The following is a 24,031-nucleotide window of genomic DNA, read 5'->3' as shown; positions in this document are numbered from 1 at the left end:
ATGCGGTTGGATTTGTTGAGTTGGCATTTTAAGTTGCTGGACTTTCACTTTCCGCTATTATTTGCGCTGCATTTACCCCTATTTTACTATTCTACTATTTTACTGTTTTACTATTTTGTTGACTCGTTTTCACTTTGCTGGGCATCCACCCTAACCCCCTGCGTATATATCGTTTGTATATGCCGCCCAGAGCTGTCGTTATATCAGTATAAATATATATAGAAGTATATAGCATACATACTTATATCGAAAAGAATTGGTCGCATCTCCAAAAAAAACAGCAAAAGATAAAAGAAAACAAAACCAAAACCAAAAACTCTACACTTACTGCAAGCACCGAGAAAGGTAAAAGATATAAAAAAACTAAAAAAATACAAAACAAAAATTTAACTACAAAAATTAAACCTAATTTTATTGAACAATTGATCGATTGATTGACCCTGACTTGCCCCGGAGAATCATTTATTTTAAATTTATATTTACCCATTATACTTTCTTTTCCCGATTTGTTGTCCAAATTTTCGTAATTCTACCCCTGTTTCCCTTTCTGTTTATCTGTCCAGTTTTCCCTTTCTCTCACCTGTCTGTCACAACAAACTAATTCGAATGTTTTTCAATTTATTGGGAACTATTTTACTAGTGTTTTGCTACAATTTTCTATTCAGAATGCAGTAATTTATTAGATTACTTTGTTACTTTTTTATAAATATTAAATCAAGCAAATTAACTTCAGTTTGAGGAAAATATTATTCAGAATTATCAGATTGGAACGGAAATTCCAACAGTAATCCGATTTAAGTTGATGTTTTATTTGATGTAACACTTTTGCGTTAGGATATAACTCCATCGTTCCGTTTCGTTTATTATTTTAGAAAAGTTTGTGTTTAGCGCAGTGCTTCTTCTTTTATCTCTGACTTTTTCACACTTATTCCTGCTGACTTTCAATTCAAAAGTTGATTACTTTGTGGAAATAACTTCCCCTTTGGGACACAGTATGCGTTAAACTACAATTAATTAGCTAAGGAGGAGACATCCCAACCACAACTCCCCCTCACCCCACTTTCCACTGACCACTGACCTCCTTTTACCCACCCACCCCAATAAAAAAAACCTCAGTTCCCTTATTTTGGGTTCATTTTTGTTCCATTTATTTTCATTTCTATCGTACTCTCTGTTATGGTTTTCATTTTCACATATTAAAATATCATATTTCGATTTTAAAAGCAATCAGAGAAAAAGATGACAATTCTCTAGCAAATTTTATTTAAGTATGAAGTTTGATATTAAATTCAAAATAAAATTAATTTAAAATTCTGTATAGTTGAAGTAATATTTTTTCAGGGTTTTAGAATGACTAGGAATTTTAATTGCCTAGGGATTTTAAATCACTGGAGTATTTTATTTGACTTTTTGCGGACTTTTAATCAGTGATATAAACTTGTGGCATTCCTGAAGAATAATTTTTCCCTGAAGATTACATTTGTGTGAATTTTTATTAAGTGTGTACTATGAACTATACTTATCTTAACTCTTAAAATTGTTAAATTTTTTCTAAAACCTAAACCTATTTAAATGTGTTAGAAAGTGCTGTTTTAAAAATTCTATCAGTTTTTCTATTTAAATGTTTTAAAAATATGCATATTAAAAAATTTAAATATTATTATTTTTTAAACCTAAACCTATTCCAATGTGTGAAAATGAAACTTTAACCAGTCCATTATTTCTCTACTGTCCAAACCTGTGTTTACTTACATTTTTTAATTGTTTCCAATATCATTTTTTTTGTTCTTTGGAAATGATTGCAACTAAATGTAGGCCTAAGTCTGTGTCGATCTCATCTCTTTTTCGCCTGTACCTGGGTATATCCTGACAAATGATCACTAATCACGTCTCCTACGATAACCATTGTGTGTCCATCGCAGCTTTCGCCTGGACGGGAGTGCTCCGATACCGACTTGGAGCCACCACCTGCGTCCCAGAGTCAGGATTGCGAACCGACGCCGCCGCTGCAGCGGCACAACTCGAGCAGTTTCTATCTGCCGCAGGTGAGCGACGCCGGCGGATTGAATGGCAGCGTTTCCACGGGCGGCGGCGGCGGGGGAGGAGGCGGTGGTGGGGGTGGTGATTCCCCCCGCCACATGCGTCTCTACCATCCGCGTCACAGTCCGCACGCGAGGCCCAGGTGAGTTGAAGTTAATTAGACCGCCCGCCCACCGACCACCCTGTAATTTACTGATTTGACGCATTCAATTGCCCTCGATTTTCCGGGAATTTTCCCTCACATATGCCCATTAGGGTGGACCAAATTTGTAGGAAAATTAGAAGCTTATGCCATGTGCTTTGGTGCACTTATGTCAGTGGTGCTTAGAAATGCCTAATGGCAGTGCATTTACCAACAAAATTGAAAATAAACTCGAATAGGAGTGTATAGTCGAGAAAAGGACAACAACAAATTTCATTTGGATTAGCAATGCAAAAAAAAACTTTATGTTATTGTTGTTGGCTTGCCGAGAATGGCATAATAGAACATTTCCTTTATGTTTACGTTCACCTATTCGATAACTTTTACTTACTATTGCCCATGATCAAAGAAAACTATTCTTATTGAAATTACGTGGCGTATGAGTAATTTTTCGAAACCATTGCGATACGCCTAGTTACGTATACGACCTGTTAAACAGAACAGATTGCTGACTTTGTTCGGTCTACTAATGAAAATAAGTTACAATTATATTGGTTAAGCTTAGAAGTTAAATTGTGGTTAATAAACAGATTTAAGTAATCAACATTCAGAAAACAATAGTCCGGCGTTGCCACCTTATTTGTTGGGAGTTAATTTTCACGCATTTGATCTGAATTCACAGCCACCTTTCGAATAAATGAAATGGTGTTTAGGAACACACGTTTTTCTACAGTGATTGCAGTTATAGTTAGCGATAGGTCCTTTAAATTGCTTTTAAGCCAACCATCGATTTTGACCGTGGAATGTCTTGTTTTCCCAGGGGCCTGGATCCGCAGCGGGGCTATACGAGTGACGCCCTATCGCCGGACCATCCCGTCGGCTATGGAGTGGGCGTGAACGGACCGCAGCAGCAGCAACAGCAGGCGCTGGCGGCGGCAGCGGCGGCGGCGGCGGTGGCAGCACAAAATCAACGCAGCGCGACGACCACGGCCACGCCCACCATGCAGCAGCGGATCAAGCCGCTGGGCGTGGCCACGCCCCTCGTGATGGCGAGTCCAGTGCGAAGGTGAGTGTGCCCCCTCCTCCCCACAATTCTGCTGTTGTCACGGTCCTTCCAACCACCCACCGCCCACTATCCACCACCCACTTGTCCCGCCCGCTCGCTGTTGTTGTTGTTGCTTCTATAGCCTAACCCTTTGCAGTCTTTGTTGAAGCTTTTTAAATATCTAAAATTGGTTTTCAAGCCAAGCCCAGCCAGTAAAACAATACTTTTAATTTTTTTTTAGTTAAATAAAAAAGTCCTACAAAATAATAAGCAAAGCAAATGATATACAAGATTTGCCTACTTTCGGTTGGTATCTAAGAGAAAAGATTAAAAAATCGAAAAACAAAAAATAAAAATTATATAAGTAATAAATCCCTTTTTAATTTTTATATTTGGTTTAACTTTTTTTTGCCAAAAGATTGCTGATACAAGTACTATTTTTCGTATTTCTTTTTTTAATATACGGCTATGATTTTAATTTTATTTTTTCTTATATATTTAAGTATATGTATTGTTAGAGTTGATAAATTTAAGATGACAACCTTTAGCTATTAAATTTTTAAAAATCACTTTTCGAATAAGAAACTTTGAAAATATTTAACTTTGAAACTTAGTTTAGTAAACTAATGGGTTCTAAGGGGTTAAGCGATTTGTGTGTGTGTGTGTGCGAACTTTCGAGTATGTGTCTTAGTGGCTGCGTTTAGTTGCGTTGTTTTTAGTAAGCCACCAACCTTAAGTTTTGGCTTAACCGCTAGTTTGTTTGTTTATTTGCCTTGCTACTTGGCCACCTTTCGCAGTTTTCTTTAAGGCGTGGCATACAAATATACTTGTATTAAATTTATGATAAAAAGTGAAATATATATTTATATCTTCCTGGAATTAATATCTTAGGAAAGGGAAACTTCACTGTATCGCTCTCCCTTTCGCACCCACCGCCTGATAAGTAAAAAGAAACGGGATGGTATAGTGCGCGAATAAGAAAGAGATGCCCTGCGGGTCAATAACCCTGCTTCAACATCCATCCCCTCGTAAATATTTGTTGCACCTCTGCGTCCCCCTCATCCATTTGGTTGTTTTACCACTCATTTCGATTTGGGCTCCTTGTCCATCTTATAAACTAATTAATTAATTTTTTCCCATTTTTTCTTTTCCCTTATTTTGTTGATTGCAAACTATTGATTTGGTCTCGATGTAGTCAATACTCAAACTCTGAGAACAGTACTAATTCCTAGGCTTAGCTTAATGAAAACCGAAAACAAGAAGTCCAACAAGAAACAACAGAAAAAACCAAGAAACAAAAATAAATAATACGAATACATTATAAGTTTGCTGAATGAGAAAAATTAATAAAAAAAATAAATAAGAAATACAAAGTGTAAGTTATGCACGAAAAGAGGAACAAATGATATCGAAATGCAGAGGGGATCAAAAAGTTAACAGAACCGGAAACCGAACCGTTTCGTTCCGTTTCGCACATCAGCCGTCTTTTTCTTCCGCTCGTTCTTCACTCTTCGCTCTTTTTCCAACCTCCACCCAAACCACTAAACCACTGGCAACCACTTGAACCACTCTGCAAGAGCACCCTGTAAACCGAAAAACCGTTTTCCGTATATCCTCTACTAAGCACCTTCTACTTTCTTTCTGCCGCGCGAGGTGAGTTTTACTTTCTTTTTTTCCGTTCCGTTTCGCTTTCATTATTTTGTTCTTTCTCACCGTTTCCGTTCCATTTGGTTGCCGTTTTTGTTTTGCGTCCCGCCTTTAACTTAACCCCCACTCATGCGCATTTAACCCGCGGTTCAGGTTTTCTTTTTTCCATTCGACCATGTTCCATCCTTCGACTGTCTCTCATCTCTGGGTCGTTTGACTTATATCGAACTGCATTTCAACCTAATGATGGAACACCTTTCAACTCTTTTTGAGAAAAAGTTAACACAGGGTTAACCTGGAGTTTCATTTGTTTTTAACCTTATTAACTCTTACTGATAGCAGAAGGTAATTGTTAAGGAAATATACCTAACAAGAAAGTTGTGTTTACATTGATTGATGGAATATAGGGTTAACATGAAGTTTAACTTGAACTCTTTCACCTGTTTTTAACTTGCAAATTGTTTAACTCCTACTGATGGCACAAGCTTAACAAGAAACTTGTCTTTATATCGATTGATAGAAAAGATAGTTGATTTTAAATATATTCTACAAATTATGATTTTTTTAATTACCTTATAAATTGAAAAAAAAAACTTAGCGTTGGAAATTTATTTATTTATTGATCCCAGTGGTCGGCGCTAGCGAGCTGTCAAATTTGTCGAAAATAAGTCACACACACACAAAGGTATTGTACATCTCGGACGGAACTCGTACTGAAAAGTGACGAAAAAAATTACAGAAAAATTGTTGTTTGCTATTTTGTACTACTCTTTCGGCATTCGGCTCTTTCTTTGTTCCTCTACTTTTCAACTTGCCAAGTAAACTGCTCCATTTCCAATCGATGAGTACAAGAATAATGTTAGATAACACATAAAATCGAATGAAGAAAAATCGAGGAAAATCATAAGTTATTCTGTGTAGAAACCTGGCAACATTGAATTGATTTTCCAAGGAAATCGAAAGAGATAAATTCCAAGTCTTAAAGAAGCCAACATGATCAATGCCCAGCGTGAAGATCCTTGTCACAAAAGGTCCCTGAACCTGCTGGACAAAACGCTGCCCATTTCGGTGGCCACCGCACCACAGTTGCGCACTCGTCGGCAATTTAGCTTCAATGGCATGCGTTACGAGATGAGGGGGTTGCCGCAGCAAGTGCAGCTCACTAGGCTGAGAGCGGGTGGTGGAGGAGGAGGTGGTTCCCAGGAGAGACTTACTCCTGGTAAATGCAACTCTGAGGCAGCTGGCGGGGATCGATCGGAGTGCCAAAAGAGAGCCTGGCCCAAGCGGCTGAATCTTAGCAAAGCTGCCAATCCAAACTCCAACTATTCCCTTCAAACTGAAGTACAAGACAAGAAGAAAAAGGAGGAGGATGTTTCAAAGCTACTTAAGAATTCGCGTCGCCAGAAGCCTCAACCAGCGAAGGAGCTGGATAAGGAGCTTAAGAATTCGCGTCGCCAGAAGCCACAGCCATCGAAGGAGTTGGATATGAAGCTTAAGAATTCGCGTCGCCAGAAGCCACAGCCACAACCACCGATGGCTATGGAGCTGGAGCTGGAGGAGAGTAGCCAATCATCGCCCGGCCTAAACACTCAGCAAAGCTGGCTGCTGGCCCAATCCCTGCTGAGGGCCTACGGCGAGGGAACACCCTCCAAGATGGACTACATCACCCTGGCCGGCTTGGTGCTCGGCTGTGTGGCCTCGCAGGCGCTCTTTCTGCTCTGCTGGTACTTCAGCTGGCTGAAGATGCGGGCCGTGAAGCTGCGCCGACGCTTCCTCGGCCATGCCAACCTGTGGGAGTTCTTCGACCTGGAGGACACCACGCGGTACTCGGTGCAGACCAAGCTGCTGCTGACTCCGCTGATCCTCGTCGGCGGTCTGCTCTACGGTGTGCTCAGCATGCTGCATCTGGGGATGCAGGTGGTGCGATCGGATGTGCCGCGCACAGTGGTTGTGTTTGTCCAGCGAGTGGCGAACAGTGGGCTGCTGGGCACCATCACCATGGGACTGCGGGGCGGACGAAGTGCTGTCCCCGTACGCCGATGATCCTTATGCAGAGGGGATAACAATGGGATTCAACAGATCTAAATCGTTTCCACATCCACCATCTTACTTAAAACCTACAACTTACTACCTGGTCATTTGTCATGTCTTGGTGGTCTATTAAAATAGAACAACATTGATTTTCGTTTGTGTTATTGACCTTTAACCCTGGGCTGAGGTTCCAATCCACTTCGATAACCCATTTATTTGGTTGAGGCTTACATATCAATGGCTTTATAGGCAAGTGGTAAATGTGATTACTAGACATTGGATTTAAGGCTACAAAAAAAAGCTAAGAATCAGGTTATTAGGTTATTTAAATTTGTAACTAAACACATTGACCTTAAAGCTCTACTGGCAAACGCTTATCGACCTAACTGATAGTTGGTTAATTTTTTCGTCTCGGTTACTAAACGTGGTTTTAAACCAATCTTGTTGTCTTAACCCCTGTCTTGAGGCCATAAATTCGCTAACATCAGATCGGATCGGAAAACCAAACACTTTTTCTCTGTCTCTCGCTCATCGATCGCTATCGTTGACTAACCGTCAGTTAAGTTCTAACATCCAGTCTTTGTTGACTTTGCAGCAGCTTTTGTGCTCGCCTTCTCAGCATGCTTTGCGATCGTTTGCAAAATATTTAACATGTCCCTTAACTAATCTCCGTTTCTCCGTTTAACAGATCTAATCCGGGCACGCCCACTCAGCCGAGACGCCCCGATTTCATAGGGCTGAATGCCCAGGCGGTGGCGCAGCAGCAGCAGCAACAACAACAGGCAGCGGCGGCGGCGGCAGCAGTGGCCTACTACGAGTACACCAGCGGTCTTCCGCCACAGCACCCGCAGGCGCCCAGCATCCAGCAGCAGCAGCAGCAACTGCTCCTCCAGCAGCAGCGCGTCCTCATGCAGCACCAGCAACAGCAGCAGGGTGAGTGGGCACGCATAAGCGAAGGTTAAATTAGCATAACCCCTCCTTAAGCCTAAGACAATGGCGAGGAAATGGGCATTAAAAGCATTTAACTAAAGGATAAATTCAAATTTTCAGTTTAAGGCCAATTTTAAGCTTTCCATTATGTCGAGAAAATTGTCCTTAAAGAATAAAAAACAATTTAACCGAAGGTCTAATTCAAATATCCAAATGAAGTTTAGTTTTTTAGTTTACCATAATGCTGAGCAAGTTAGCCACAATGAATAAAGAATTTAGTAGGCAGAAAATTTGACTATACAAGTATTTTGAAATTTTGTATACATATTCTGTAGGTTTTCTAATTGAAAAAATATGTAGAACACCTGGCCCGGTTTTTTATTGTGTCTTAAAAAATGTTAAATTTGAACAGTTAATCATTAAGTTCTTGAAAATATTCAAAACTATGACTTTGCGAAAAAGATAACCCCTTAAACTGTTTATAAACAGAACTGCTGCATCGTTTACAACCAGCTTTGTACTGAGTGTTGGCCTAATCTCACCTCTCTCTCTCTCTCTCTCTCTCTCTCTCTCTCTCTCTTTTCCAGCTTTGCAACAGCAACAACAGCAGCAGCAGGTGGCGGTACATGCGGCGCATCCGCAGCACGCCGCTCTGGCGCAGGCGGCCTACGGCGGCAGTCCGCAGCGACGCTTCCTCTCCGAGGGCGAACTGGTGCGCCAGGGGGCCGGCGGCGGGGGCGGCATGGGCGTGGCCGGCGGCGGCGAGCTGTCGTACGCGCGGTCCAACAACACGGTGGATAACATACGTGAGCTGGCGGGCAGTCCGCAGCGCGGCGTTTACATGTGGAAGGACACGTCGCCGGGATTCACTAGCTCAGTGGGACAGCAGCAGCAGCAACAGCAACAGCAGCAGCAGCAGCAACAGGTGGTCAGCAGCGGGATTGGCAGCAGTGCGGGCACGCTGTCCAGCAGCGGAGCGTCCGCCGGCGTGATGCCGCATGCCCAGTACATGACGGCGGGCGGCGGAGCCCATCCGCTGATCATGACGCACTCGCGACTCCAGGACTATGCCATCCAGCAGCAACAGCAACAGCAGCAGCAGCAGCAACAACAGGCCGCCTCATATCATCGCTCCAATCCGACGAGTCCCACCACCATGCCTCAAGTGTCCGGAGCTGGCCAGCAGGGCTATATTCTGCGCTATGGCGGATCGGGATCGGGAGCAGCTGGCAGCAGTGGCAGCTTGGCCAGCGTGACGGGCAGCAATCCGGTCTATCAGCCTGCCCTGCGTGGCGGAGTGGCCGTGTTTCCGCCCAATCCGCTGGGAAATGCCAACCAGACGCAGCCCTCGCCGCAGATAAAGCGAAAGCAGACGCCCACGCGTCCCATGAGCTTTGTGCGCGCCCTGGAGATGACGGACTCCATGGAGATGCAGTCGCTGGAGCAGCAGCAGCAGCAGAATGGAGGCATACCCACGAGCGGAACGGCAATGGCAATGGCAAACAATCAGCAAGGTGGCGGTGGCGGCGGGCAACTGATCCAGGGCAACGCCTCCAATTCCGGCACGCCGGATAGGGCCAGCATCTACGACATGAACTACGAGATCTCCGTATAACCCGTGGTGGTGCCCGTGCTCCTGATGCCCCCACCAGTTGGCCAAGCTGCTCCAGTTCCTCCCAGTGGTAGTGGTAGTGCTAATGCCCAACTGGAGCCGGCTGCGTATGCCTGCGTTCCTGTTTTGCCCCTCAAGCCGATGAGCAATGGAATAGAACCCAATAGTCATCAGCATCATCACCAACATCATCATCAGCTCCAAACGCAGCAGCAGCAGCAGCAGCATCACCACCAACATCCACACCAGAACCACAACAACCCAAGCCTAAACACAAACCCAAACCCAAACCAGAACCAGAACAAACGCAAATTTTCAACCTTCTTTTGAGAGAAGAACGAGCATGCTTTTATTTTATTTTATTGAAATTTTTATAGTACCCAAAACGATTTGTAAAGTTGTATCTTAACCAGAGCTATTTACACCAGATGTGTGTGTATATATATATATATATATATATATAAGTTGCACTGCTGTTGCAGCTCTTGCTAAATTTTAAGTAATTTTATTATGTAATTTTTATGCTTTGTTTTTTATGATTATATTTTAAGGCACTTTGGAAAATTAATTTATAATTTTAAATGCTTTTTTAAAATATGAAACAAATAGATTTGAAGATAAAGAGAATATGAGATAAATTGAGAAAGAGAGCAGGCAGGATAAATACAGTGCGTTTCGTGGGTATAGGAGCAAAGAGATGTTAAAGTAAAACCCCCAAAAAAATCAATGCCACGCACTGTATTTGAACTGGTAAAACTGCTATATCTATTATACATATAGTACACACATATATGGAAACCTTTTGCAATCAACTTGAAAATCGCCAAAATTTGTACGCCTTTGTGCGTGTATGTGTGTATGTGTGTGTCTGTGTGTCTTTGTCTGTGTGTGCGTCTGTGCTTGTGCGTGTGTTTAATGTTTAGTCTTTATAAATTTATATCTATTTATGCCATATATAATGTACATATATAGGATATATGCTACGTCAGGGCCCAGGTGCAGAGAACTTTTTTCATTTGTGTACATACTATAGGTGAAGCGAAGGTATAAGATCCAGCAATGTGGAGGGGGAGACGGCGGAGCAACCGATTTGTGCTTAGAATACAGAGATTATACTTAATGTGCTGGCGAATTTAGACGGGATCTTTGCTGCGGGTTGTGCGTGTGTGCGTGTGCGTGGCAACTCCTTAACTATCATAATCTGTAAATAGAAACCCGTTTTGTAAGAGAACTACCTCCCTCTTATCCGATTCCTCCAGTCCTCCAGTCCAGTGCAGCGAAATCGTAGCCCCCCAGTACAGTGCGTTTCGGGAGCGTAGAGCAGTCGAGCCCCAAGGTTTCATTCGAAGTCATTCTTCTATTAGTTCAGCCACCCACTTTATTTCTCACTCAGGATATTTGATTAACAGATTAACAAATCTTCCCCCCTTACAGCCCCGAAACGCATTGTCTTTTTTTTCTTTAGAGAAGAGCCCTTATGTAACTTGAATGTCGTCCAATTGAAAATGTGTTTTGAGTTTCCTGTACATAAGTGTAATAAGGTTCGAGGTACGCCTGTTTGCCTAAATATATATGGGCCCCAACTTTGTTGTTATGTTTTTAAGTGAACTTAGCTTTTATACCGGATCCCCAAACCAACAACTGTGTGTGCGTGTGTGTGTTGTGTGTGTTGTGTGTGTGTGTGTTCTTAGATCAATTCGAAGGCATGTGTTTCGGTTCGATTTTTTTTTACCTCGTTTCGGTTTATTAAAAAAATTGCAAATTTCTAGCATTAATATCTGTAAGAAAGTTAGCTCTATATAGACACGACACTCAATCCATCGATCGATCGGAAGAAAGCAAGCGAGAATTATACATGTGTAAGCGCGATCTATCCAATTCCGAATCCCGAAATCGCTATCCCATAGATCATGAGAATTTGCAAGGATCAAAACTTGTATAGACTATGTGGTAAGGTGTGCGACATAAGTGAAATGGGACAGCCCCCATTTCGCTCTTCAGTTCGATTTCTTCCACACAAACAGTGCTAATACTTATGAGAATTTACAAATAATCGAGTATTTACTTCCAGCTGCAAAAAGGTGTGTATGGTGAAAGTACAGCTGTCCCATATACACACACACATACACGTCGCACACCTTATTTATCGGATCAAGAGTATATATTATACACACGTATATTTAAGGGTTTTTTGCTAACACACATTAATTCATGAATTTGCAACAATATTTAATATAAATAATGAAATGCATATACAAACAACAACAAAAAAAGAAACAAAAATCGAGAAAAACTAAAGTGTAATGTAAAATGTAACATGAGAAACAAAAAAAGAAATAGAAGAAGAAAAGAAAACGAAGGAAATTGTTTTAGATTTTTATACCAAATTTAATTAATGTAAAACCACGACGAATCGTTTATTTTTTGTAATACCCCGTAATCCCCGCCAGAATGAGAGTATGAGCATCCCTGCCAGAGAAGTCCTCGAGTTCGAAATTGTTTTTTTGTTTTTTTTTTGTGTATTGAATACTTATGTAATTTGTAAATTATATGACAAGTAATCAAATAGCAAGCATAAACAGCAAGGCAATTAATAAACAATAAAAATACAAATGCAAAAGTAAACAACGTTTCCTTGATTTACCGTCAGTACGATACAATTTATTGTTCGATTCATAGACTCAATTCAGGCTTAACTACAACTGGACTTATCAACACTGGGTTCAACATATACCTAATCTATCTATTGTAACCCCATTCCTGGGTATCCTGCAATTGCACTACAAGTAACTACAGCAGCGAGGAGGTGAAGATCTGCTGCAGGATGTGAGGTAGCTTGGTGAGGTCCATGCACACGAAACTCTGGCCCGCCGGCATTTCCGCATTGATTCTGGAAAAGAGAGGAGAAGGATATGTCAGATAGAGTCACCCACTTCAAGGTTTGAATATCATATAATCGATATTAAAAGGATTGGGGTCACCAATTTCGACCTACGCACCTACCATTCAAAAACAAAATTTCCAAAACTAAGCACTAATTTCTTTAAATAGAACCAAAAGTAGATTCATATTTTATCAAAACATTGGAATCACATACTAATATTATTACAAAAAAATATTGGCTAAAAATTAAAAATAAAAAAAATACATATCGAAGGCAAGACTAACTTATTTGTTTTAATAAGTTAAAAAAATAGGTTCAAAAAGAGATTCATATTTTATCAAGGTAAGAAAAGAATAGGGGTCACCAATCATAGGTTTTTTCTAAAATAAAAGCCTCAAAATTCAAAATGAAGAGAAATGCATTACAAAGGCACTAACTTTCTGAAGCGTGTATTTTTTAATAATTAGAATCTACACAATTGAATCTTCAAATTTCATCAAGAATTGGGGTCACCAATTTTATCTTTTTTTTTGTGTTGTAAATTTCTTTGAATATCAAAAGTCTAGCAATTGTTTCCGAACTAAGTATGATATTTAGTGTTGTACTTTGTACTTACTCATCGGCCTCCTCGGCCAGGCTGCCAATGAAGATGGCATAACCTTTGACCTTCGGCTCGCCCCTCTTGAGGGCCACGGCCAGGTCCTTGGGCGCGATGCCGTAGCGCTGCAGATTGGCATCGCTGAGCACCACCACGATGGCGTTGTCGTAGTCTTGCTCCGCCCCCAGCGTGGAGCAGGCCTCGCGGGCCGCCTTCACCGTGGAGTCGCCGGACCAGCAGAACTGCGAGTGCGCGTGCATCATCCGGATGGCCTCGAACCGCTCCTTGTCGTTCTTCGGCGGACTGCCCGCCGCCACGAACGGAATCTCCCAGCCCTCGCCGCTGTGGCCGACGATGTCGTAGACGATCTTCTTCTCGAAGCCCTCGAAGGCCTCCATCACCATGACCACGGCCTCCAGCTGACGGTCCAGCCGTCCATCGTAGCCATTGAACCTGTGAGCACGCATGTTAGTACATGTAAAGTAAAGGGCTTACATTACTTCTTTTTTTTTTTAATTTTTAACGTAAGTTTATATATTTTAACGACCATTAAATCAATATTTTTATTGTTTTTTTGTTTTAACTCGGCCAAAATAAGACGCACAGCTGTAAGACTGACAAGCTTCATCACTCGAAAAAAATCTTTTTTTGTTTTTTTTTCTCCAAATTCTGAATATTTTATAAGGCGTTACATCGCTTTTTTTTGCGAAAATTAGCCAAAAAAAAAAACGAAATTCATTACGAGTTCAACAAGGTAGGCATTCCACTATTCAAACAATACTTTTGTTGCTTTAGCATAAATTTTGATAATTTGATAATTTTTTGCAAAAAGGTTCAAAGTGGTATTGAACCATTAAACTAAACACTGTTTGTAAAAATAAGGATTACGACTTTGGCCAAAAAAAAGTGTTGATAAAGAGTTGACCTAATCCAACGATCTTTGACAAATATGTTTGTTGACTAAATTTGGCATTTGTATTACTGTTTTTGTGACTTTTAATACTACTAATTTGGGTAAAAAATTATGACTTTTTGGGACCAAAAAAAAAAGTTGTTAATGATCTAATCTAACAATCTTTGACAGTCATTTTTGCTAGCCAAATTATCGCTTATTCTTATCACCTTTGTTTGTTTAGTACTGTACTGAGAGTTTGGAACACGCACCTGTACATCGAGCCGGAGACATCGACGACCAGCTTGAGCCGGTTGGGCTTCTCCTGAACGTGGTCGGCCCAGGGATTGGCCTCCGCGCGCCGCCGGTAGATGTTCTTCTCGCCGGTGATGCCCTCCACCAGCCGGGTGTCGTCCAGGTCGCCGTGCGTCTGGTACTTCTGCCACTGGCGCTCCCTGCTCTTGGTCTGCATGGCCTCCAGAATGGCCTTCAGCTGCTGCACCTGCCGGCGATTGGGCTCGCTGAACTGGGCGTAGAGCTTGTGGTCGTGGGCGGACATCTTGATCTCGCGGAGCTTCTCCTCGAAGGCGCGCCGGTTCATTTCGCGGGCCGCCCTCTTGATCTCCTCGGGCACATCGGCCTTCTCCTCGTCGCTGAGCTGGTGCACCTGATGGCCCTTGTCCAGCCGGAAGGGTCCCCCCTTGCCGCCCAGTCCGGCGGTGTCACGCCCCCACTGCCGCCCGCCCACGTGTTGCCGCCCACATGCGGCTCGTTCTTGGGATCCAGCTTGCCGAACTTTGGCCCCGAGACACCGAGGCCACTGTGCCGCTTGATGGAGGCCTCCAGCCGGGTCTTCTTGCCCCTGATGGCCTGCAGCTCCTCCTCGCTGGCACAGCACTCGATGCCATGCCTGGACAGCACCTGACTGACCTGCTGCAGTGCCTCCGGCTGGTAGCGATCGAAGTCCAGCACGTTGCAGACGACCTCGGAGAGGTGCTCCTGCGGATAGCGCTCCAGGTGCCGCACAATGCTCACCACCTCACGCGTGGAGTAGGGATAGTTGAGCAGGCCCTCGTCCGCCAGGGATCTCAGTTCTCCAAAGGCGTTGACCAGGGTGCGCAGTGTTTTGAGGGGAACACCGGGACCATATTGCTGCAGCAGAAAGATCTCGGAGTCCGGATCCGGGTTGCTGATGGCATGGCAGCTGAAGACATCGCCCAGGGCGGCAAAGAAGTCGTTGCCCAGGAAGGGGAAGCCCGGGCGATTGGCCAGCACGATGAGCCGGAAATCGGGATGGGTTTCTATGGCATTGGGGGCACTGCCTCCACAGCCAGCTGGCACAATCCTCCGGCCATCGGCCAGCACCATTTGGCCACTCTCCACCAGGGTGCGCAGTATGCAGGTCACGTTCACCGGTGCCTTGTCCGCCTCATCCACGACCAGGACATGGCCCGACCGGACCGCCTGCACCAGAGCACTGTCCTCGTAGGCCACCTGGCCGTCCTTGAGCGTGGCCTGCAGCGTCAGGCTGTGCACTGTGGTGTCGCGGTGCAGCTGGATGTACTCCCTGGGACGCTGCATCAGCTCCAGCAGGCGGTCCACCAGCTTGTTCTTGCCCACGCCCTGGTTGCCCACCAGCAGGAGGTGCTCCCCGTTGAGGTAGTCCTGCAGCAGGAGCTCCAGCAGCCTGATGTGCTGGGGCATTTCGTAGAACAGCGTGCTGGGCACCTTGGAGAGCTCTTCCTGTGAGGTCTCTCTACGCTCATAGCGGGTGGAGTTAATCCTCAAGGTGTTGCCCTCCACAGATATGTGATTCTTTGTGGCTCTCGAGGCTCCGGACTCAATGCCCACCTGGCGGAGCGCCTGCTCCAAGGCACTGCGCGACAGGGCGGGCATGAACCTGGCCAGGAATGTGTTCTGCAGCATCTCGTGGACATCGCTCTGCGGATAGGCGGCCAGGCGGCGGGCCAGCTTGAGCAACTGCCTGGTGGACAGAGTACCGGCCAGGCCCTGGAGCAGCGGATCCGGCGAGGAGCGCAGCAAGTGGGCCAGTTTCAGCAGCCCCTCCCCTCCAGCGGGCAGCGATCCGCCGCAGAGCTGGGCCAGCAGCTGCTGCTCCTCCGCCTGGCGCAGTGGACGCAGCTCCTGGTAGAGGAACAGGCCGAGCAGCTCGGCAGTCAGCCAACTGGGCTGGCCGCCACCCGGACGCGGTGGCTCCGCCAGCGCCACCACGCGGAACGACTCGTGCAGCGGCAGGAAGCCCATCTCGGCCAGCTGCTCCGCGGAGAAGCCCTGCTGGAGCAGGCTCCGGTAGCGATTGGCACCCAGCAAGGTGCTGCCGTCGCACAGCTGCAGCTCCCGATCGTGAATGAGACTGGAACAAAAGAATAATGGGGTAATTATGTACATTACGAAGTTTACTCTAAATATTGGTACAATATAGATTTAATAAAAATTTAATGAAACAAAAACAATGGGGTAATTATGTACATTAAAGTGGCTTTTTATAAGGAATTTTACTCTCACCAATTTAAATAGCAGCAATGGTACAAAATAAATTTAATAAAATAAAAATATTGGGGTAATTATGTACATTTAAGTACATATTGATACAAAATAAATATAAATGTAATATAAGTTTAATAAAATAAAGATAATGGGGTAACTATGTAAATTAAAGCGTTTTTTTTAGCAATTTTACTCTCACCTTTTTAAATAGTACATATTGGTACAAAAAATATATATTAAAAGTTTAACAAAATAAAAATAATTGGGTAATTACAAAAAGGAATTGACAAAAAAAATGCTTACTCGCAAATGAAAAAAATTAGATTGAATAACTACTTGTTTTAATTGCATTATATTCAGGTGTAATACGAAAATCATATTTGATAATAATAAGAAATAAATTTCAGATATTATAATCTGTTTCAAATATTACCAAAAAATGTATTATTTCCATATTTCAAATAACTAAAAACCGCAGAGGATGAATATCAAAGTGAAAAATATGGAAAATTAAGTATGAATACTTGAATTGGCTACGTTTTGTTTTTAGTAGTGTAACTACTACTATTTCGACCGCAGCTGGGTGTCTGTGTACTCACCGCTGCAAAACGCTGGCCGTGCTCTTGTGCAGGCGATGGAGGCCATTGAGGAGCACCACGGAGCCGGACTTGGCGGCCCGCACCAGCGGCGAGTCGCGCCACACGGTGTCGCCCTGCGGACTGGTGATGCGCTGCTGCACGATGTCCCGGCTGGTCATGTCCTCGTAGAGCATCATGGGCTCCGCGCTCTGCCGCAGCAGGCGGAGCAGCTCCTGGACGAGGGTCAGCTTGCCCACGCCCTTCTCGCCTATCAGGCACACGTCGCCCACGGCGTAGGCCTGCAGCAGACTGGCCAGCGCCTGCCGCTGGTGGGGCAGGTCCACGAAGCTGGAACTCCTCGTGGCCGTCTCTCCGCCGGGCAGTGTCAGCTGCAGCCCGTCCAGCTTGAGCTGCACCTGGCCACCATCCCCTGGCCCACTCCCGATCTTCTTGATGCTCTGGCTGGGCACCAACTGGATGTCCAGCTTCTTGAGCAGCTCCTCCACGCGCTTCTTTTGGTCGGGCTTCAGCATGCTCTGGTATGGATACAGGCGATTGAGGACGTCGTAAAGGCTCAGCAAAGGATTGGCCTCCTGGAAAGCAACAGAACAAAAGGCAGAAATCAATGAGGATTCAAAGGGCTGAATGACTGATAAAAAATGGAATAGTAATATACAAAATTTTATATTAAATATTTAACTTAAAATTTGCAGGGAAAAATCCAAAACTTTATATTTCATATTTAAATTAAATACAAAATCATAATATTACATACAGTGCTTATTAAAGAGCACTATTTATTATGAAACTATTTTTATTAATACGGAAACTTTAGTTTTTAAATGTTTCCTATTAGTTTGAAATACTTTATATTTAAGATTAAATGTGTTCGAATTAAAATTACATTTTCATATATTCAAATTTAAATCCAAAACCAAAAAAGGGCATAGAAAAATTCAACATTTTATATTTCATATTTAAATGAAATACAAAATCATAATAATAAATAGATTGTTCATTTAAATGCACTATTTTATATAAATCTATTTTGTCTGAAGTTAAATTAAATTTTTAGATATTAGAATCTAAATATATACAAATAAATATTAAAAGAAATGTAATATTTGCATATTGAAAATAATGAAAAACTAAAGGCAAACCGAATCGAAACTTGGTTGAATTGAGTATGAAATACTTGGATTTACTAAGTTTTTTTTTTCTCAAGTGCAGTTAGACCTTAACCCACCATCATTTTCACACCCAGTCGCAGGTTGTGCAGTGGAAAGTCCGGCAACTGGAGCGCCGGATCCGCCTGCTGCAAGGTGAGGGCGAAGGTGAGCAGCTGCTTGAGGTGCTCGGCGGGCACAGAAGTCGCCTCCTGCTGCAGTTCCTCGAACAGCTCGCCGTAGGAGTAGGCGGTCACGTTGCGCGACTGGAAGCGGGAGCGCAGCGGCGGATCCAGCGGAGTGCCCTTGTACTTGTGCGTGGGCAGACCCAAGGCCACCACCCGGAACTGCTCCGAAACCCGCAGCAGACCCCACTCGTCCAGCTGCTTCCGTGAGTGTTTCTGCAAGAATGGGAAATATTTAGTATACTATAGATTATATACAAATATTAAATGTTTTTTATATTTCGATTTTTTACCACTTTGCTTTCGTTGTCTGATTTTATTAGAAATAGAAACCCTAATTTCGAAATAGTAAATCATCACTAATCTCGAATTATAATTAATTTAATGGGAAAACACAAAACTGAGAGACTAATTTCATAATTATAAATCATTAAAACACATTTCGATTTAAATTTAATAACACATCTCATATACCATGCATATTAAAAAGCATGATTAAATATTACAATATTTGAATTAATGTGAACAATATTATATTGATTATAAAAACCCTAACGAATGAAATCTATTCCGAAAATATTCAAATTAAATATTAAAAAAGAATATTTTAAATACCTCAAAACCGCAATAGGTAAAAAGAAAAGCTACAAATTATGAAATTGAGTATGAGATACGTTTGTTTCCCCACTTTATTTTTTTACCAGTGTAGAGACCCACTAATCCTCGATAACCCACCTCCAGCAGCTTGTCGTACCGCTCGGGGGACATCAGAAACTTGCCGCTCTCCAGATGCATCTCGCGGTTCTCCAGCAGATTGTTCAGTATGGGCAGGACGTTCCGCTCCGCGTGCTCCACGCCGTCGAGGATGAGGACGCGGCCATTGAGGGCCGCTCGCACCGCGCCCTGGTCGTGGTAGACGGCCGCCTTGTCGTGGATCTCGCGTCGCTGCTTGAGGTCGCTCTCGGTGGTGTCCCTGCTGAGCGCCACGTACTCCACCTCGCGCTGCGTCAGCTCCAGGAACTGCAGCGCCAGCTGGCGGCGCAGGGGGCCCGGCTGGCCCAGCAGGAACATGTCCTGACGCAGTGCGTCCTTCTGCAGCATCCAGCGCAGGTGGTGCAGCGCCGACTGCGACAGCTGCAGGCTGCCATCATCGGCATATTTGACTGCGGATTGGCATGGAAAAAGGCATAGATATTAGCACGCTGATGCAAAAATCAAAACAATATTTAAATTTAATATAAAATCATAGCATAGATACTAGCACACCGATGCAAAAATTGAAATAATTATATATTTAGCTATTAAATTATATATTTCATATTTTAATTAAATATAAAATCATAATACTGCAAGATTTGATATTTAAACATTTGAATTAATGTGAAAAATATTACTTTATTTTATTTATTTATTTTAAATGCCTTATATTTAAGTTTAACACAGTTCAATACTTTCAGATATTAAAGTCTATTCCAAAAATAGTCAAATGAAAATCTAAAAAAAAGTTATAGTTAAAATAAGTAAACGCTATGAATAAAAATCAAATTAAATTAAGCTTGAAACACTTGCATTATCTGCATTTATTTTAACAAAGTAAAGCTTTGATGGATTATAATAAAATATAGTTGCAACTAAGTCAAATAAGTATTTAATAGATAGAAAATAATAATATGTTTTCAAGTGCAAGTGTAAAGGGTAAGATTTCTCTATGATTTTCTAATGATATAATATAATTGTCATTGTTGTTGCCCCTCAAAAGAAGTCAAAATGATAAGATACAGTATTTCTATTCTGGCCACAAGCAAGAAATAAAAGATACTAGTGATAATGATAACGATTTGTCTTTAATACATCAGCCTTATAGAGGGTAAGACATATGTATATCACTGCTGTCCCATTCAAGATGATCCTATAATGATATATATGCTCCCTCTTTTCATCCGTTCAAGATGATCCCATGAAGTGATATAATGATGAAGTGTCATCCAGTTTGCAAGGGAAAAGCAGATGATCGACCTTTGTACTGCTTGGAGAATCTTGGCTGGCTAAAAACACAAACCCCGAAAGTGCGATCCTCACCGTATTGCTGTGGCACCAGCTGTGGATCCTTCGGCCTGCTCAGTCGCACACTGACGTCGCCAATGGTCAGGCTATCGTCCTCCGCAGAAGGGGAATCCTTTCCAGCTGATGAGCTCGCCCAGCTGCGCCTCCAAATCCTGGCGTTTTGGAGGCCGTGACGCAACAGGTGGCCGCTGCGGCCTTGCAGATTCGCCAGCATGGCCGTCGGGTGGGGGAGGGATTAGCTATGGGAGTTGCGTTAACCGGAAATCGTGATAGAGCTACGATCCGGGTTTACTTTTCCGTATTTATTTGGCTAAAAACGGCGGTCGTTCCGCGCGTGTTTACCAGAACAGTGCTGCCCATGCGGCACAGCTGATCGGGCAGTGATGCCCATCCGAGTCTCCACGCCGCTCTATCCAAGTTTCTCACCATTTTGATATTTTTTTTTTATTAGAGGTATTGGAAATGCTATATGCTATAGGTATCTAATTTAGTGAAAAATGTATATATATTTATAAATCTATTTAGATTTAGAGCAAACGAAAACTACTGCAACTTGTAACAAATTACGGCACTTTTTATATTGCCTTTTAACTTATTTGGGTATTGGGTTCTGAAGTGTCTTTTAATTATTTTTGTTTTCAAATTTGCTAAATAGCACTAAATTTTATTTATATTTATTGAAACAACTTGAAACAAAGCTATTCATATTTATATATATATATATATATGTTTCCATAACTTTTACCTTATCTTAATATATATTTTAGAAAATACTTTGTACCTTTCTAAACACTGCAGCTCATTCACCTTGGCTGCAACTCATGAGTGTATTATTTTTATAAAACCTAGAAACTTAAAAATAATTCAACAACTTGCAAAACAAATTGATTATTTGTTTAATGAATACCGCTTATATTACACAGATATACAATGTGGTATATTTCACTTTCCAGTCTGCGGTCACACTGGCAGAATATAACAAGCCAACGAAATACGCATTTAGAGAAACGTTTCTTGTATATTTAAGCGATAAATAGGTAAACTAAAATGACCACAGCAGCGCGACCGACCTTTGACCCCGCCCGCGGAGGATCAGGACGCGGCGAAAAGGATCTGAGTGCGCTGAGCAAGCAGTATTCCAGTCGCGACTTGCCAGGCCACACCAAGCTGAAATACAGGTTGTATTGGATAAAGGGGATATTCTATGCTAAAATGGGTTTATAACGCATATGTTTGGTTACAGGGAGACGGGCCAGGGCACCAGCGAGGAGATCCGCAACCGGGACTTCCGCAAGGAGCTGGAGGAGCGCGAAAGGGAGGCCCGTTCCGGAGGCACCTCGTCGGGCAAGGCGCTGCCCTCCATTGTGCGCAAGGCCATCGAGGCGAACAATGCGGGTGGTGGTGGTGGTGCTGCCGGCAAACGGGCCAAACCCGATGCACTGCAGCAGCAGCAGCTGCAGCAGCAACAACAGCAGCAGGCGGCCAATATGGACGCCGACGAGCCGCTGGACAATGATAGCTCCGACTCTGATTCCGATTCGGATGACGATGATGCCGCCCTGCTGGCCGAATTGCAGAAGATCAAGCAGGAGCGCCTGCAGGAGACCGCCCGCCGCGAGTCGGAGAAGAAGCAGGAGGACGAGCGCATCCGCATGGAGAACATCCTGTCCGGCAATCCGCTGATCAACTACGAGCCCGGCACCGCCGCCTCCGCCGCCGGACGCGCCTCCGGCCTGGGCGGCGACCTCAAGATCAAACGCCGCTGGGACGACGACGTGGTGTTCAAGAACTGCGCCCGCTCGGCGCCCGAGAAGAAGACGCACTTCGTCAACGACGCCCTGCGCTCCGATTTCCACAAGAAGTTCATGGACAAGTACATCAAATAGGCGCCTACCAACCAACACCTGCTCTCGCTTTAAGTTTTCAACCGCTATTTCGTCGTAGTCTAAGTAAACCAATTGTCAACCTTTTTTTTGGCATTCCGCCCAAGCTGCTCATTAAAATTCACACTTTGTAAGCCAGTACCAGTCTGTTATTCAACACACAATTTGTTGTATAGCAAAATACTTTAAACACATTCATTTTTACGGCAAGAAATTATCAATAGATGGAATGTCATACATCGGCAAATTCGTCGTTAAATTGCCCATTGAATGGCATTCTCAGTTAAAAATTTTTAAGATTTTCAAAAATTCACAAAAAACGTTAATTTTTCAACAGTCTATTTTGAAAAATCGATTTTTCATATTAAAACCAAATAAATGGCTCTAAGCCGATTTTAGATGGGTAGTATAGGTTGCTAGCTGTCCAAAACAGTCACTCTTCTGGCTCTACCTCTCATTTTGACCAAGTTACAACAATAGGGCGTTTTAGGAATTTTTGTATTTGTCAAATCTCCAAAAACCCAAAAAAGGCACCTGAAATATCGGTTTTTGTATCAAAACCTTGGGAAAAAATGGTCACTAGATAGAATGTCATACATCGGCGAATTCGTCATTAAATTGCCAATCAAATGGCATTCTCAGTTAAAAATTTTTCAGATATTCAAAAATTCGGAAAAAATGATGATGTACCCCCTTTTAAAAAATGCGAAAATTGGCCATAACGTTAATTTTGCAAAAGTCTATTTTGAAAAATCGGTTTTTTTTATTAAAACCAAATAAATGGCTCTAAACCGATTTTAGATGGTTAGTATAGGTTGCCAATTGTCCAAAACAGTCACTCTTATGGCTCTACCTCTAATTTTGGCCAAGGTACAAAAAAAGGACGCTTTAGGAATTTTTGTATCTGTCAAATCTCCAAAAACCCAAAAAAAGCACCTAAAATATCGGTTTTTGTATCAAAACCTTGGGAAAAAATGGTCACCAGATAGAATGTCATACATCGGCGAATTTGTCATTAAATTGCCAATCAAATGGCATTCTCAGTTACAAATTTTTCAGATTTTCGAAAATTCGCAAAAAATGATGATGTACCCCCTTATCAAAAATGCGAAAATTGGCCATAACGTTAATTTTTCAAAAGTCTATTTTGAAAAATCGGTTTTTTTTATTAAAACCAAATAAATGGCTTTAAACCGATTTTAGATGCGTAGTATAGGTTGCTAGCTGTCCAAAACAGTCACTCTTCTGGCTCTACCTCTCATTTTGGCCAAGTTACAAAAAAAGGACGCTTTAGGAATTTTTGTATTTGTCAAATCTCCAAAAACCCAAAAAAAACACCTAAAATATCGGTTTTTGTATCAAAACCTTGGGAAAAAATGGTCACCAGATGGAATGTCATACATCAGCGAATTTGTCATTAAATTGCCAATCAAATGGCATTCTCAGTTACAAATTTTTCAGATTTTCGAAAATTCGCAAAAAATGATGATGTACCCCCTTATCAAAAATGCGAAAATTGGCCATAACGTTAATTTTTCAAAAGTCTATTTTGAAAAATCGGTTTTTTTTATTAAAACCAAATAAATGGCTTTAAACCGATTTTAGATGCGTAGTATAGGTTGCTAGCTGTCCAAAACAGTCACTCTTCTGGCTCTACCTCTCATTTTGGCCAAGTTACAAAAAAAGGACGCTTTAGGAATTTTTGTATTTGTCAAATCTCCAAAAACCCAAAAAAAACACCTAAAATATCGGTTTTTGTATCAAAACCTTGGGAAAAAATGGTCACCAGATGGAATGTCATACATCAGCGAATTTGTCATTAAATT

General features: G+C 42.6%; 5 protein-coding genes across 10 annotated transcripts in view; 4 read left to right on the top strand and 1 right to left on the bottom strand.

The window, feature by feature from the left end:
- The window catches only part of LOC108137403 (palmitoyltransferase app), a 41,988-nt gene extending 32,184 nt beyond the window's left edge, over window positions 1–9,804 (top strand). For 4 of the 6 annotated variants that reach the window (XM_041707159.1, XM_041707157.1, XM_041707158.1 and 1 more), the window contains exons 8-11: window positions 1,923–2,182; window positions 3,003–3,248; window positions 7,594–7,838; window positions 8,423–9,804. In XM_041707159.1, coding sequence (XP_041563093.1) covers window positions 1,923–2,182; window positions 3,003–3,248; window positions 7,594–7,838; window positions 8,423–9,450 — 1,779 coding nt within the window. In that variant the 3' untranslated portion in view covers window positions 9,451–9,804. Of the gene's footprint in view, window positions 1–1,922; window positions 2,183–3,002; window positions 3,249–4,422; window positions 4,878–7,593; window positions 7,839–8,422 lie in introns of those variants that run through there. The other 2 variants (XM_041707161.1, XM_041707160.1) reach the window with 1 other exon arrangement.
- On the top strand, window positions 4,907–7,054 carry LOC108137414. Its single transcript, XM_017259073.2, has one exon. The coding sequence runs from the start codon at window positions 5,868–5,870 to the stop codon at window positions 6,915–6,917; it is 1,050 nt and encodes a 349-aa protein (XP_017114562.1). The 5' UTR covers window positions 4,907–5,867; the 3' UTR covers window positions 6,918–7,054.
- On the top strand, window positions 9,475–9,804 carry LOC121466767 (uncharacterized histidine-rich protein DDB_G0274557-like). Its single transcript, XM_041707162.1, has one exon. It carries the CDS (start codon window positions 9,475–9,477, stop codon window positions 9,775–9,777), a length of 303 nt encoding a protein of 100 aa, XP_041563096.1. The 3' UTR covers window positions 9,778–9,804.
- Window positions 9,805–12,077: 2,273 nt separating this feature from the next.
- LOC108137421 (von Willebrand factor A domain-containing protein 8) lies at window positions 12,078–20,700 on the bottom strand. Its single transcript, XM_017259084.2, is given in 8 exon segments — window positions 12,078–12,337; window positions 12,948–13,382; window positions 14,094–14,547; window positions 14,550–16,195; window positions 16,929–17,500; window positions 18,154–18,474; window positions 18,994–19,421; window positions 20,338–20,700. Coding segments are annotated over 8 exon segments (4,155 nt in total). The 5' UTR covers window positions 20,537–20,700; the 3' UTR covers window positions 12,078–12,237.
- A 581-nt stretch (window positions 20,701–21,281) lies between these two features.
- Window positions 21,282–22,343, top strand: LOC108137409 (protein CWC15 homolog). The gene is made up of 2 exons (XM_017259068.2): window positions 21,282–21,500; window positions 21,566–22,343. Exons 1-2 carry the CDS (start codon window positions 21,370–21,372, stop codon window positions 22,206–22,208), a joined length of 774 nt encoding a protein of 257 aa, XP_017114557.1. The 5' UTR covers window positions 21,282–21,369; the 3' UTR covers window positions 22,209–22,343.
- Window positions 22,344–24,031: the final 1,688 nt, after the last annotated feature.

The sequence above is a fragment of the Drosophila elegans genome, unplaced genomic scaffold (assembly GCF_018152505.1).
Source record: "Drosophila elegans isolate 14027-0461.03 unplaced genomic scaffold, ASM1815250v1 contig_149, whole genome shotgun sequence".
NCBI classification, from domain to species: Eukaryota; Metazoa; Arthropoda; class Insecta; order Diptera; family Drosophilidae; genus Drosophila; species Drosophila elegans.
This window is presented reverse-complemented; position numbering and strand designations above follow the sequence as displayed.